Raw genomic sequence first — 16,216 nt, forward strand, 5'->3', positions numbered from 1 at the left:
GACGGGGATCATTTCGCTTTATGCGCCAGGTGAAACTCTCCCGTGTGTGCAGACGTTTATGCGCGGCCTTTTTTTCCAGCAAACATTGGCCTTTGCATCTAAATCAGTGAGGTTAGAGGGTGACGACGAATAGAGGAACCGAGCAAACTGAAAGACGGCACTTGGGCTGGTTTTCAGCTGCTGTACAGCCGGACATAGTGGGCTCTGATTTGCTCCACTGGCTTTGAGTCTCTGTTTCACAAATGACAGAAAGAAGAGAGACAATGAAGGAGCAAAAATGAAATTGGCAAGAGCACGCACCGTATGTTGGAGGGGTATCTTCAGCCATGGCTGCAAGATTAAAATATATTGAATAAATGCATGCATGGTGGATTTTATTCAAAAAATGCAGGAGGCTGCCGTGCTTTTTTCCATCACAGGACTTTGTATCTGAATGAGACCGTGAAACCCAAGAAATATATCAGATGTTACAGAAAATGGGTTTATGGTTAAGAGATGAGACTAGTCTAGTGGCCGTGGTGGTGGAGGGAAGTCAGGGTGGATGAAAGTTGGACAGATCTTCCCCCCTCACTGAACTCGCACTGTGCAGGAACAGAGACACCATTCACCTCATTGAAAGTGACTGTACCATCAAAATGTTTTTTGAAAATGATACTTAATGAAATACATAATGTTGCTTCAATGTATCCTCATGCGGTAAATACTGATCGCATGGTGCAATGGGTACAGTATCCTGACCTCATCTGGGTTTTGGTTCCCCTCTTAACATCGCTTTAGCACAATTTCTGAGCACTACTAACAGATTTGGCTGTAGGTTGTAGGAGTTTCTTACAATCTGTATTTCAGTTGCAAAAAATTACAGCAAAATGCTACTCTCAGTGGAAGCCCTTTGTTCTTCAGCCTTGTAAACATATTTTCTTAATCAGCTTCTTACTATGAGCCTTGCACGATTTTCCGCCAAAGGTTTGGTTATTCCTCATTAAATTATGTATTTGTTCACTCACTGGTTTGAAGCGATCAGAGCTTTCTTGTAGGGGAAAGGGTCATGTTTTGTACTTTCGTGCATCAGGCCGGATTTCGGCGACGGCAGTCGTGGGGTAGCTAATTTATTTGGGAATTAAACAGAAATGCTTCAGATTTGGAACCTGCTTTGCAGGTGCTTTAAAACCGCCTGCAGATGAGGACTTCTTTGGACCAAACAAATGATGTCCGTTGTCAGGATCAGAGGTGGAAGGACGGTGACTTTGTTCCAGTGCTACAGCTGCCATTGATTTAGACCTTTTCAGCCCTTTCTCTAAACTGACCACGATTGTGCACGTTTTTCCCTTAATCTTTACCGGGCAGTTTTAGTTGCCAAAACCTCACCAAACCGTCATCACAGAGACTGGAGATCAAAACCAAGCTGAATCATTTGATGGGTGCACAGCCGTTTCTAAAGGTTCTCCACCACCTTTGATGTTGTCGCGTTGGCGCGGACGCCAGATCAGACAGCGTTCACGCGGGTCGTTCCAAAAGCCAATGACAATTTTTCATCATTATGTATCTCAGGCCCTCTCAGCTGCTGGTGTATGTTATAATGTGACCACCAGGCCTGTCAGGAGGAAAAAAAAACGAAAAAAAATGGTGATTATTTCTGACCTGATCACGTCTGGCATAGGAACGAGCTTGAATAGATTTTACGTGTGACTTTTTTTCCTTACGAGGTTACAGCAACCTCCCCCCGCTGTCCGTGCGCCACTATCGGCTTTGTCATAACACGGGGAGAGTAGGCCACACCAGCCAGCCTCAATGGAATCATTCTCTCCGCTGTCACATTGCATCGGTTCTGGGAAAATCTTGCCGATGTCCCATGGGGGAGCGAGTAAGAGATGAGATACGAATGCCTCCAACACATGTGCACAAACGGCACAGAAAAAGCAATAGAGAGAGACACAGCCCCTTTCTGTTCGGTCTTCCTCTGTGACGCAGATACACACACTAGATTAGTCTTGGCAAATTGCTTTGTCTTACAGGATGAAATTGCATTTAAAGGTGTAGTTCTTTATATATATATATATATATATATATATATATATATATATAATATATATATATATATATATATATATATATATATATATATATATATATATATATATATATATATATATATATATCGGAAAGTGAATCATTCCTCAGAGACATAGATGTTGAAAATCTTCTCGAGCTTTCAGTTACTTGTAAGACAGTTGTCGGATTTTTTTTTTTTTTTTTTTGAGGAGACAGATTTGCTCACAACAGTGAAAGTGTAAGCCGCGATCCCTCGGTGGACCGGACCACAAAGAAGGAGACAGAAAGAGGGAGAGGAAGAGAGAAAGGGGAGTGGGGACTTTATCTCAATTTTTCTGTTGCTTGGCTTGTCAACTTGTCTCTGAAATCCACTCAGATGGGCCCAGCTCCGAGCTATAAAGAAGGAAAAGACAAAAACACAGACGAGAGGTCATGCGAGAATTGGCAAGGGAGAGGGAGAGAGAGGGAGAGGAGCGGCGAGAGGCGACGGGGGAACGAGAGGTGTTTCGACTGTTTCCTAAAAGAACACTCTGCCCTGTTGTTTTGTCAGCTGCAGTGGTCTGTGTTATGGCGCAATGAGGCCCCGGGGGAGCGCCGACTGCCATAAATATTGCACTGTGTGGAGCGGCCGTCTCTGATGTGGGCTCGCATCGGGCACAGGATGCTGGCCATTAGAGCTTTTGGTCAGTAATGAGTGGGTGCCGGGTCCCAGCCAAGCGTTTATAGTCTTTAAACAGTCGTCAAATGGAGATCACACAGAGGCCCGCACATGGCAGGAACTTAGGGGTAGCAGACGTCCGCCTTGTTAGAGGATGAGCTTAAACATGACGCTCCTGAACATAAGGAGCTCATAATAAACATGTACAGACATGGCAGCCTGCTTTTTAAGTCCGAGGAACCTTCACGAGATGATCAGTAAGTGTATCAGTTTGTTCGAGCTGTGACATTGCAGTGTGTTTGTCGAAGGTCAGTGACATGTATGTGTCTGCTCATCCTGCATATGCTTTCGTGTGTGTGTGTGTGTGTGTGCGTGTGTGTGTGTGTGTGTGTGTGTGTGTGCACTGATCTGACACACAGGCCCAGTCAGTCCTGTTCTTGGCTCCAGCAGCGATCTGGCACTTCTCCTAGGCTTGCAGTCCCTGCCATGCCTCCCCCTCTCCCTCTCCCTTTCCCTCTCTCTCTCTCCTGCTGCCTTTCCTCCTCCCTCCTCCCCTCCTCGTCGTCCCCCCCACCGCATCCACACACCAGTGCAGATCAGCCGGCCCAGGCCTTTGCGAAGGGTGTCAGAAAATTAGAGAAAGCGAGCTGACTGGAGCCTCCCGGTATGCCTGCTCATTTCTGGCTCTCCTCGCGGTGCTATGCTATCATATGACAGTAATGTGGCAGCGTTGTGGACCTAATTATAATACGCCGCACAAAAGATGCTGAACACATGGCCTGTGAAGAGCTGCGGCCATCCGCTGGCCAGGGTAGCGACTGACAAAACCCCTTTCCCATATTCCTTGGATGAAACCTTGGATAACCTCACAGCAGGGATACACACATGCACACACGCAGATTCACTATCTCGCAGTTATTTCACTGTTCACATAAATCCTGTAATAAGGTTCCATCTGAGATAACTGGACTGCTCCCCGCAGGGCCCTTTTCCCCTCGCTGAGATCCACAGCAGCTGCACTCTTCATTGGATACAGCAGTGGCTGGAGAATAATCAATGATACCGAGTGTGTATGTGTGCGTGATAGCGTGTTTGTATCAGGACCCGAAATACCGTCTAATGGCTGTGAGGGCTGCAGCTAACCATTGTTTTCATTAGCAGTTAATCTGCTTATCTTTCAGTGATTCATCGATTACTCATTCTGTCAAAAAAAAAATGTTGAATAATGCAGCAAATTCTGACATTTAAGAAGTAAATATTTGACGTTTCTGCCTAAAAAATAACTGAAACTACTATCAGAGATCATAATTGCTGCCCATTAAAGGGTAACTCCACCAATTTAACACATAAAAGTGTGTTTACAGGTCTTGGGGAGTTCTACTTCATAAGTGAAATGTGGTAAAAAACCCTTTGTGGCTTGGAAGCAGTCCACTGGTCTGTTGGACTCATTATGGACTGTTTAAAAACAAATGATAAAAGTCGATACACTAGAACCACCTTTCTTAATCCCACGCGTTCTTCTACCCACAATGCAACTAAGCCACCGAGTGGCATCACTGGAGGCAATTTATCAGATGCAAGCAGCTTCCTGTCGAGCCACAAAAGTATTCACACTACATTTTGCTGCAGTTCTCCCCAGAAACCCTTTAATTTTCGTTTGATTGATAAATAACTTCATTGATCAATCGTTGTGCCACTAGTGGAAACTCGATGTTAAAATTGAAAAGCCTCTCTGCGAATAGCAACAGCCGAAACAATGTGTTGAAACCAGCCAGGCTGTTTTGATCATGTCCTTCTCAATGTTACATTTAGATAATAAGAAACAAGCGTGCTGCACTAGAAACCTAGAATGTGTTCGATCAGTCAGTCTGCAGACAGCATAAAGCCAAGATCGAATTCCATCACATATCTTCGATCATTGCTGTTGCAAATTCTACTAACAAACCTTAAGTTCACTTGAAGAATAATGCTTCCATGTTTTAATAGTAGCATATGACGTAGACTGTATCTGCAGATATGACTGCAATGATCAGCAATACAACCATCGCACATGGAATACGTGGCATTTAGAATTTTGATATCATCTTTGTCTTCGGTTCTGTGCCTAAACATCATCTGTGCAACAACAGCATAAATCTATCGGTGTGTATTGTCTATTGTGCTTGAGCTCCATTCTGTGTCCTCGGTGGGAGCTCATTTGGAGATCTGCTTTGGAGTCCCCATTGTTTGACACAGTGGAGTGCACACTTGGGTCGGCTTCGAGACGAACAGGTGAGCGTGCTGGAGAGGCGAGAGACGGCTGAAGGTCACGGAGATATGCCGAAGGAATGTAGTTCACACACCGCAGAGCTGAGGAGAGGTGGGGTGGAGGGAGGGGTGGTGTAAATAAGAGCAACAGATAAGGAGGTGAGCACACGCTGAATAAAACATTCTCTGATTCCTCATCCTCCCTCCAGCTGTCTCCCCCCGCCCACCACCACCCCCCTCCCCGTCCCTAGCGAATGTGTGATACCATCCGTTCAATAAGACCTCATCAGTTTAATAGGGCTCTCATACACCTTCCAGTCGCTCTCTTTGTGTGTGTGTGTGTGTGTGTGTGTGTGTCTGGGGCTTTTGGTTGGCTGTAGCTATTGTTCTGCAACACCCACAAGTTGCTCTCATTGGTCCAGCTGCTGATGAAGCCCATATATCTCTCTCTCTGCCAAAACTGACAGCATCCTGGGCTCTTTGTAGGCAGCAAAATAGGAGAGAAGACTTTTCCACCTCACTGCAAGTCTGTGACAGGTTTACTCTCACTTCGGTAAGTTGATATCCTGCGTGTTTGTGGCGCCCGCTTTGGTCTCTCTTTCTTTTTTTTTTTTCCTGTCGAGAGCAGAGTGAGATGCTGTGTTCCGATGTTTTGTTGTCCAGCGGAAGTAGTCAGAGACATGATGTCTTAACAGATGACTTGGAAATGATTTGATTTAGTCACATTGTAATATCCACGGTGTTTTGTGTACAAAGTTAGATATGTTTGTAATTAGTTTTGGGAGACTCCCAGGCTCATTTTCTCCCAATCAGTGAAAATATATATATATATATATATTTTTTTTTTCCAAAGCTTTATTGACTTGGTAGGAATAATCCATCACATGGAGTCAATTTGCAGCGAGTTTTATCAGAACGATCATATACTTTCTGTACATAAAGTTCCAGTTTCATTTTCTCAAGCACACTCAGGGACATAGTGAGAGCTTGAGATGGGGCATTGATTTTCCCTCTCTTTTTCAGACTTAAACCTTCAACAGCTGGTTAACATTCTTTGCAGTTACTTCCCTCTGTAAGTCTTAACAACCAAGGCCAGACAGGAGATTTGAAGCAGAGGGGGAAACAGTTAGGACATAAAATGGGATAAAAATAGGACTAGCATTTCATATTAACAACAGAATTAACTTTATTGGCCAGATTCACACAGACAAGAATCGATTTGTGGCTCTAAATATGCTGTTGTCAAAACAATAACATACAGCTAAACAGAGATAGCATGATATGTATTGTGGAGGCAAATAGGCAGAAAATAGAGATAAACAACAGCTGGATACTGAACAATGATATATAAAGAGGGTGCTGGTGTGATTGGCAGCTGGTCTGTTCAAACATCTGTCAGCGCCAACCGTTTTTCGGTGGTACAGTAACGATTTGTTCATTTTATACATATTCCTCTATGTTTATCTGATGGTGCATGAAGTTTATGTAAATACCACCCACGTGAACTTTAATGAGGTTTTCCTCAATTAACCCATTGACTAATGGGCAACTAATTAATTTCTGCTGTGCCTGTTTGCCTACCCTACCCTACTCTGGTAGTCAGCATCAAGTGGCAAACATGATTTGATCAGGACGTTTCGGCCTGGCTTACTCACAGTCTCGATTTTACGTTTGCTCAGTCTGACAATGGATGAATTTACCCACATTTTTATGAAAAATCAAAATGTCAAAATGTTTTTTTTTTTCATACTGCGAACTCAGAAGCTCAGGAGGTTCAGTTGTGTTATTAATAAGAGATGTACTTGGATGTTTTAGACTTCCATACAGTTTGTTTGTCTACATCTGACCATTCCTAAGCAAACTACAGCCACTTATTATAATATGTCCATTATTATTTAATAATTCTGTATTTCATTAACTGACCATGTGGATGTGTCCAAGAAAGTTCAGAGTAAATAGAAAGGTTACTAAATCCTAACAGAGGACATTGGAGCAAAAGTGGCTTTTAGTATATTATCCACTGACCATGAACAATGCCGGCTGGCTGTTACATGATTTTTCATTTATTTTATTTTTTTTAAAGCAAATGGATAGGATTAGCGGTTCAAAGGTTTAAAATGTCTTTATAGGGCAATAGCTGTTTTAAGATGCCAGTGGCTATCCATGTCTTTGAGTGTTAAGAATGTTACATTTAAATATTCACTTTGAAAAAGAGGACAGCAATAAAAAAAAAAAGGGCAGATTAGCCTACAAGACATATAAAACTCATAATAAAAGCATAAAACAGTCAAGAATCTAAAAAAAATCTAGTTTGACTTGAACATTATAATGTTTGTCACGTAACATACATCGATATAGTAATGAATTGATGATTGAGCTCATGGATGGATCTTTTCTTTGTATCTGTCTTACCTTTTGTAACCTTTCTTAACTCCCCCTCCTTCTTCCCCCCACTTTCCTCTCCGCGTCTTCCAGTCCTCTCTATTCCCAGCCTGTCCCTAGTCAAGCAGAGAATCGATTTCTAAACAGGCGAGACTCTGGGGACCGAGCAGAGAACCATTATTGGCCTCATTTAGGCTCCATTGCCACCACGATGGCTCCTTTAGACAATAGGATAGACTCTGTCATGGATACCAAAGCGTAAATGCACATTCCAGCTGAAAACCGCTCAGGCCAGCATTTCCTGTCTTCAGGGAGCTTTGTTTCAAGAAACTGCTGTCGGTTTGAGAGGATGGACCGCAGTGCCTCTCCACACACCACTAATATAGGCACATCCAGCACATTTCACAGCCGCAGGCGAGATAGGAGAGGAATATAGCAAATGTATGGGTTTTTTTTTTTTTTTTTTTTCGTGCTATATACGCTGCATGCCACCTTTCCCTTTTTCATCACCACCATAGTTTTTTGTTGCAGTCTGCAACATATGGCAATGTGTTTCTACTCCAGACTGCTGATTCCTCATCAGGGGACTGTGTTCCTCTATAGCAGCTATGTGTCTGTCAGGCAGCTGAAGCGTGCAAAGCCAATCACTACACTCTTTTTCTCTTTCTAGGATTGAAAGGTTTCAGGAAAGCTCCTGCAATTCCAGTTACAGTTTATCCAAGACAGGGATGCGTTATGTCTCGACAAAACTAAGCTGATGGAGGTGAAAGATCCACTCCTGGGTTGTGTTACAGCGTCCCCAGAACCACATATATACCCCCAGGCTCCCAGTTTGTTTCTAAATATACATTCATAAAGAAACGCTATCTCAAATTTGTGAATGTCTGTTACACTAATGTCGTCCAGTAATAAATCTCAGAGTCTGGAAGATGGCAAGCGTGTGGTTGCACGAGATGGAAGGCGATGTGATGGACCAGAGCCCTGAGGTGCAGGACAGATACATGCACCCTACTAGGTATAAACCAAAGCAACCGTTTGGACACAACATAATGGAGAAATTTCCCTTTAAAGATGGTCTGAGGTGGATGTATTTGATCTCACAAAACAGCCGAGAGTTGAATCAATACTAGGTTTGTTCCTGAGAGTCAACATGTTTGGCATGCACAAATGGATACACATCGTCAGTCCCAGCAGAAAATAACGGTTACACACTCAGAAAACTCTGTTGGCATCACACTGAACACTTGGATGCCCTCTAATAGCAGCTGTCAATATCAGACTGCAATTTGGCAAATGAAGGGCATTTCGTTCCTCGACTAGTAAACTAAGAATCTATATGAACTAATCAATAACCATCTGGAGGTATTTTTATTTACTTAAGTTGATGAGAGGATACAATGTAGCACATCTACAAAGTCGGGCTCAGTTGCTTGGCTACATGATTCAACTCACTTCACATATGTGTTGTGGGAGTGTGTTTTATGCCTCTTAAGGGCTGAAAAAGAAAGAGATGGGGAGAGATAGGAATGCATTATACTGTATACAACCCCATTTACACCTGGTATTTCAATGTGATCTTCATCTGGATATCCACATAAGGAAAAACACATATTCATGCAACATGTACATGTTTGTGTGATCAGATCTACCTGACCACAACTGGAAGCTGTCTTATACTGTGTTCAGACATAAAGTGGATGAAAACACAGTTTGTGCAAATTGCTGGCATCCCCACTCCACATAATTTTAACTAAAGATAGTCAGATGTCGTTGTTTAAATTCAGAGAGCAAGCAAGCAAGAAAGTTGATAAGGACACAGCTCTGTGCCTATTTAACAGAACTGTTTGAAAAATGATGGCAAAACTTACTTGGTTAGTTCTCGGGAACTAAAATGCAAGGTTAGGTTCAGGAAACTCAAATATTTGGTAAGGTTTAGGCAACAAAAAATACTGTGGAATACTAAGGAAAGCATGGTTTTGGCTTAAAAGAGACCCGTTCACAACATTAACCATTACCTGGTTAGATTTAAGCATCACATAATCCGTGGTTGGGTTTAGGGATCGAAGTTACTGGGTTAAGTCTTGGAAGCCAAAAAACTTGGTAAGGTTTAGGGAATCAAAATACTTGTTTAGGTTTAGGCAAAAAATAAATAAATAAATAAATACTTGGAAATACTAAGAAAAGCATGGTTTGGGTTTAAATAGACCCTTTTACAACATTAAAGGTGTGTTTGAAGGGATAACTCTCCCATGTGCTTATTTTTCCAGTCTTTGTCCCGAGTTGCATATAGAATTATAAAAATGTGATTTGTCAGTTTCAGTAATGGTCCTGGTGTGATAATAATTAAGAATTTCTCGGAAGAACACCAACATCGTAATATCAGATGGTGCATATCTAGACACAGATCCCATTCTAAAGTGTAAATGGGGTGTGACTGCATCTGGTGTATATACTACTTCTAATGATAATCATTGATAATTATGCATTATAATTATTATTCCTTTAGCACAATATGGACAGTAATCTAAAAGATCTATATGTAATTTTGCCCTATTTCAAGTTCAAAGGACACCTGGACTTGAATTGTGTTAGATAATGGAACATTCCTGTGACCTATACCAGTTTGCTGACAGCCTGTGTGTGGGTCTGTGCTCGTGTTTGGAAGTGTTTTTTCTTGTTGGTCTGCGTATGAGTGGTGGTCCAGCTGCCCCCAGTGGGATGTGTACACTAAATGGGTGAGGAGAGCGTTGGACCCTGCTCTCCATCAAAGGCAGTATTGACTGGAAGCATGAGAGTGTCTCCGCAGCCAGTCATCCTTGGACAGCTGACAATGGGCCTGGGCACCGGGGGGATAAGGCTGAAAGCAATCAACAACCACTAGAGGAAAATGCTTCACTGCTGGTGGAATGTGTCTGAACTCAGACCTCACTCGCAAAAAAACACCACTCCGCTCTTGACCAATCATGTGCAAATGGGTCTAGTTTGCCTTGAAGCTCTTTTAATTAATTATGTACAGGGCGTTGCACTTTATGTGCCCGAATGTGCTTTTTTTTTTTAAGTGCATACAGTATCTGTGTGTCTACGTCCAGAGCTATTCTGGGGATTGGCTCACAATCGTGCGGTAATTAATCTCACTCAGTGAAAGAGGTGCATGTTGGGACTGAGGCAGGGCATAGCTCGCCGCACCTTGCTCGTTAACTTTAACCACCTATGGCCAGCCTCTGGAGATTAACGAGGGCTGCCCATGGTCAAAAGCGGTCAAATGTGTTTTAACGAATGCTCATGCTGCCTACCACCAAGCATATTTTTTATTTTTTTTTTTGTATTCCGAGGCAGTGATTCGCATTACTGCCGCAGAAGAACGCTCATGGGACCTGACTCACACTGTGACACATCTGGCAAATGGCAGAGGAAACACACAGGCGGGTACACAAACAGACACACACATCCACACGCACGCCACATGGCGCAGGAGCAGGTAGACATACAGTGAGCAGAGTTGCAGTGTGCGGTGCCATTTACTAGCAATCTCAGCGTGAATCTGTTTGACACAGTGACACACAGAAACACCTATGACTCACTCACTTGTTGTGTATGTGTGTGTGTGTGTGTGTGTGTCTGCGCCTTCTGTGCGTACACAACTCATCTTTGTGTTTGACTCTGGACGCTCTGCATGTCGATGTCACTTTTGATGTCGGCGAAGCAGAAAGTACAGATGGAGACGGAATAACAATGACAGTGTGAGAGTTGCATCTGCACACAAACGTACTTTCTGACTTTCCCAAGTAATCGCTTGGTGTTTGACTCCAGTGCTGAGCGGCTGCCGTATCATCAGCCAGTTCATGTGTGCCTCAGAGCCTAGCTTCAAAGGTTACTGCTCACGTATATGAATAATGTAGTATTCCACAGCATGGAGGATGGTATGCATATACCCTGTAAATACAAATTCTCATCTCATGACACCAGGAATGTGATCTGAATACAGCCGGAGTATTTTTCCACCTGCCCAATCCTCATTTAAGATTCAACAGTTATTACTCATGCAATATTGATCAAAAACCACTACTGGTCTTGTAATGTGCGTGTGAGAGAAAGGTTAATTCCTTGTATTTGCAGCGGTGTGCACAGAGCAGTTCACCCAGCTCTGCGACCTTACTATAACTCAGCAGAGATGGATGTAACAGATCCGTGTGTTTTCTCCACGAACACTTGCCTTAATGAGCCTTTTACGCTGATGGATTAACGGAACAGATCTTTTTGAACAGTAGTAACACCATTTGATATTGTTTTCAACAGTGGGGCAGACTTTCTGAAGTGGTTTTCAGGAAAAATCGAGTTTTACAAGCATTGCTAAATCAATCTAAAAACAGATTGTGTATTACAGTCAAAACACTAGATGGCATAGTGTATATTTCCCAAACCAGATGCACACCAACGACACGGAGAAGCGTTTCAGCCGAATATTTTTTTTCCCTGTCTGCATTTCTGGTCCTGTCGGGGCACAGAGCCACGTATAGTGAATGCTATGAAGACATACTTTACCTAAGACTACAGCTCAGGCTGCCTTCAAATTGGATTAAATCCTTAAATCACATGATCAATCATCCACAGCTCGCTGTGCCAAGATGGCGGAGTGGTTTCCCTCTCCGTCTTAAAATGGCACAACTGCATTCAACAGCAACGGTAACGGAGCTGCCTGCGGGTTTGAGGTTCGGCTTGTTATTTATGATTGCTTGCATCCTGTTCAGTTTGGAGAGATAACATGAATTAGAAAATGAGGGTAACAAAGCCACAGTCACACAACACATGCGCGCAGCAGAGGGAGTGTGCCAGCAACAAATAGCGTGAGGTGATAATTGAATTTGGGAAACATTAAGGGAAGATGGGAGGAGATACAGCTATCCTGGGAGATACAGTCCCACAACAATGGCAACAGACTGTAAATTCCTCTGCTCCTCTGTCGGGGCGAGTCAGCAGGCGGTGCAGGGCCATGCCCCTCATTTTTCTGGCTAAAAAGCAGCAGGCAAACGGCATGTGTGCTACCGTGTGCATGCTTCATGCATCGCTGAAGCGTGGACATCATGCCATGCCGCTGTGTGTGCCTCCTCAAACACACCTGCTCCTGACGCCTCAGAGATAAAAGCCTGGCCGTGGTTCACCGTGTACGAGCAACGCCAGAATGTTGCATTGCAAGAAGAATATAGATCTGCGCTTCTTCTTACCTCTGCACAGCCCACTGGCATTGTCTTTTATTAGTCGGGCATGTGTTTGATTTTGCATTTGGAGGTGTCAGAGAGATACTTGCAATGAGCTGTGCCTTCTCTGCGTGGTTGTTTTTTTTCCCCATGTTGCCCTGGAAACAATAAAACTTACATCAGGATTAAGTCATACACAGCTTGACGAGAGTCAGATTGGTCACTGTTGTCGAAATTTTTCTTGACTGTTTACATAAAAACACCCAATCCTTCTGTTTTATGAGGCTACGGCCTTTTAGGGGAAAGAGCCTTAGAAGTGACTTTTATACCCTTTTCACACTGGACATAAAACTCACTTACACCCACTGAAAGCTCATCTCTTTAGTGGGAAACAAGACGAATCAGCATCCAGTCCAAGGTTAAAAAAACCTGGTATTAATCAGGTCCAGCTCTGATTGGCTGTAATGAGCACATGACACCTGGGTGGACACACTAATTTCCACCCCTTTTCTGGCACAAAGCTGTGACTCACGTTGAAGTATAGGATGTTGGAACATAAATAGTTCAAGCAGCACTCTAACACTCTTCAGTCAGCGTTGAGTTGAGAGAGAAACTGATGGAAAAGATATAAAAAAGTAACGCTCGCTGGCCTTCATGCTGCTCCAGTGTTCCGTGTTGTCAGTCCGTGACGTCAAACGATACACACTAGAAAAAAAATCAGAAGGGCAAACTCCCCTGAGGGGCCGTGGGGAGAAAAGGACTCAATTGCCTATTTTTAGCAGGTTTAGTCACGTTTTAAAAACCTGCATATACTTGTTAAATTTGGTGTTAAAATGATATTACTTAAACAAAATTCTGAGAGAACCCTCAAGAATGGAGTAATACAGGTTTAACTTTACCCTCCAATTGTCAATATCTACATTTTTTTTTCCCTGGAATTGATCCGAGAAAGGCTCAGGCTTTACTGAGTCTACAGCCTGATGTTTAATGTGGGTAAATACTTTCACCACAGCCATCCATTAACAAACACTGTGTCCGGCCTCTGCTGAGAATTCAGGATTGACCTGTTTCAACCCTTAGAAGTTGCATTTTTCAAGTGCCATTGTGCAGCAGCTTCAACCTTTTTGTGGCCAGAATGCCGGGAATGGAGGGGGAGTGCAGACGGAGGAGAGGTGAGGGGAGACGAGGTGTGTTGGGTGTTTGTTGGAGTTGTCCATGGCGCACAATGCCCCTCTATGTATGAGCATGGTGGGCCGGTGATGTCATGGCTGGCAGGACCCAAAAAACCCACTGAGCTTGAGAAGGCGTGACATGATTGGGACAAAGAGGAGAGTCGCCGGCATTGTTCTGTTGAATCAGGCCGTGACGGGGGGCAGCTCTCCAGCCTGAAGCCAGAGAAACCCAAACTGTCAATCATCAATGTTTGGTAAAACAATTTATTTAAGAAGCCTTTAATCAGCCTTTTTGGGTGGCAGTTTGGTTAGCTCTTTGTGGTTAGCTTACACTGTGTAGAGAGGGTCTACAGAATAAGTAGCCATGCAGCAAGAGTCCCTGGTTGGAACTGAACCTGCGATTCTACGGTTATGGTGTTGGTTTTTGACCACGACATGAACCAAAATGGAATTATGGATCTTATTTTAAGTGGTGTTAATGTTTGACTTAATGTAAACATGTTTCTGTATTGCATTACAGAGATATGTACCGATGTAATCACACTAACCAGCTGGCATTGGCCTGCGCTGCTGCGGCACACCACTTTGTCCCTGAAGGGATTACAGTCGAATAGTATAGCCGAGGTAGATTCTGACCGAACCCACTGTGGTTTCTGGAGTCAGTCCTGGTGGAAGCCGCTGTAGATCACCTCTGTGCTATGTTTCCTCGCATCACGCTAACGTGGCTACTGTGCCTGGTTCCGATTCTGGTGTTGACTATGATGCTGCTCCCCACCAGCATTCGCTGCTGGGTCCCCTCTGTTCAAGGCCTCTTCCTGTCGGTCCAGAGCTCCTGTGCTAGCAATGTAAGCGCTAGCAGCGAACATCAGCTGCAGTTGGCAGCAGTTAGCTGTTGGTCGGTTGATATGCTTCCCCCCCCTATTTTTTTGGATTATGAATTTTTGGCCAAATCTTACATATTGCACCTTTAAGGGACATGATATAATGAACAACGTTGACATCGCTGATCATCTTGGAGAGAGATGAAAGGCAGCAAGTTAACTCAACTTAATGCTGGATACGGCTGGCCCTAATATCAATATTGTGTTTCAAAGCATGATATTTATGGGTGGATATTTGAAGCCTCAGTCGAGTGGGTCATTATGTTCTTATATACTATGTTGTTGTAATAACAAGTCTAATGTGAGACAATTACAGGAGGGAGACATCAGTCACTGTCTCCCCCTCCAGCGTCTCAAAAGTCAATTTGATGTGCGAGTAAGTGCAGTGAGGGTCCAGCTCGTCACAGTCTGGTGATCGCGGGTCCACATTTCTGCAAGCGGGGCAGAAATACTCCCTCGCTGGTCATTATGTGGATTTGAGACCAGTTAAACGCTACGAGGAGCTCCATTTCTCGCTCTTTATCAGCCGTTCGCCTCCTCTTCTCGGTCCGGCCGATGCAGTGTCTTGTCTCTGCTGAATTTGGACTTTGATTTCCATGGCAACGATATAAGCTTCAAAGCATTAGGTTCTGTAAAGCTAGAAAAACGAGAGCTGGCTAAGGAAATTCACAAAAAGCAGGGAACAAGGTTATCCACTAGTGTTTTTTCTGAGGAAGTAACAATGAAAAACTAAATATGCAGACACAATGGTGATATTGTCTGTTTCTCTTTTTCTCTCTCTTTATCTCTCCTCTGCTCGTGGGTGTGTGATTATGGTCTCAGTGAAATTCCCCTATGCTTCTTGACTTTCCAATTTCTCACTCTTGTCATTGTGTATTTGGCTGCTGCATGTACCTCCATTATGCTTGTCTCGTTACATTTCCGGGACACTATCGTAGCAATGGTAAGAGGTTGTATTTATGTTTGAAAAGGGGGTTATGATCTTTATAAATTGAGGACTCAGAAAATCTGAACCGACCTCTAAAGGATTTGGGACCAATGAGAGTGTTTCTGCTTGGTGATTTGTGTGCTCACATGGCCATAAACTGACGGTGGATACTACAACTGGAGCTAAAAATTAGAACCCTGCCTGCTTATCGGCAAGTGATTTTAAAGGCCTTTTAGCCGAACAAAGAGGAGCCAATCCTTTAGCTGTGGAATTTGCCAGAATGTTATTGGCAGAGCGGTGTTTATCGACTGAACGTCGTTTCCTAGTAGAATGTGATTGAGGAGCAGAGAAAGGCTTCTTTTCACAGCAGGCCTTGCAAGTATCGTGTAAACACACACTGAGAGAGGCTCCTTTCATTAGCTATGCTAATCTGGAGTGCACGTGACTTGCCACAGAGTGCAGGGTCCCTCATGGCTCTGGCTCTCTGTGCCATTGCTTTCTGTCTCCAAAGGCCAGGGTCCTCGTTCTGTGCTTTCTGGTTCATTGGGTTAATTTGCTGAATGTGTTGCGTTCTCCCTTTTTCTCATGGTTAGACTGACAGAAACACGGATCTGGCCGTTGGTGAATCCGCTCCTCCGATCACTGTGTTCTGTTTGGTTGTCTTGTATTTCTGGACACATACAGCTACCCAGACTGGCAGCTTT

The 16,216-nt window shown here is 43.6% G+C and overlaps 1 protein-coding gene across 6 annotated transcripts in view; it reads left to right on the forward strand.

The window, feature by feature from the left end:
• Nucleotides 1-16,216, forward strand: part of il1rapl1a (interleukin 1 receptor accessory protein-like 1a) — a 183,513-nt gene that overhangs the window by 7,759 nt on the left and 159,538 nt on the right. For 4 of the 6 annotated variants that reach the window (XM_037110608.1, XM_037110612.1, XM_037110609.1 and 1 more), the window contains exon 1: nt 2,933-2,964. The exons of the other annotated variants lie outside the window; for them this stretch is intronic. In XM_037110608.1, the coding sequence (XP_036966503.1) occupies nt 2,958-2,964 (7 nt within the window). In that variant the 5' untranslated portion in view covers nt 2,933-2,957. Of the gene's footprint in view, nt 1-2,932; nt 2,965-16,216 lie in introns of those variants that run through there. 6 annotated transcript variants of the gene reach the window in all.

Source organism: Acanthopagrus latus, chromosome 9 (assembly GCF_904848185.1).
Source record: "Acanthopagrus latus isolate v.2019 chromosome 9, fAcaLat1.1, whole genome shotgun sequence".
Classification (NCBI taxonomy): domain Eukaryota; kingdom Metazoa; phylum Chordata; class Actinopteri; order Spariformes; family Sparidae; genus Acanthopagrus; species Acanthopagrus latus.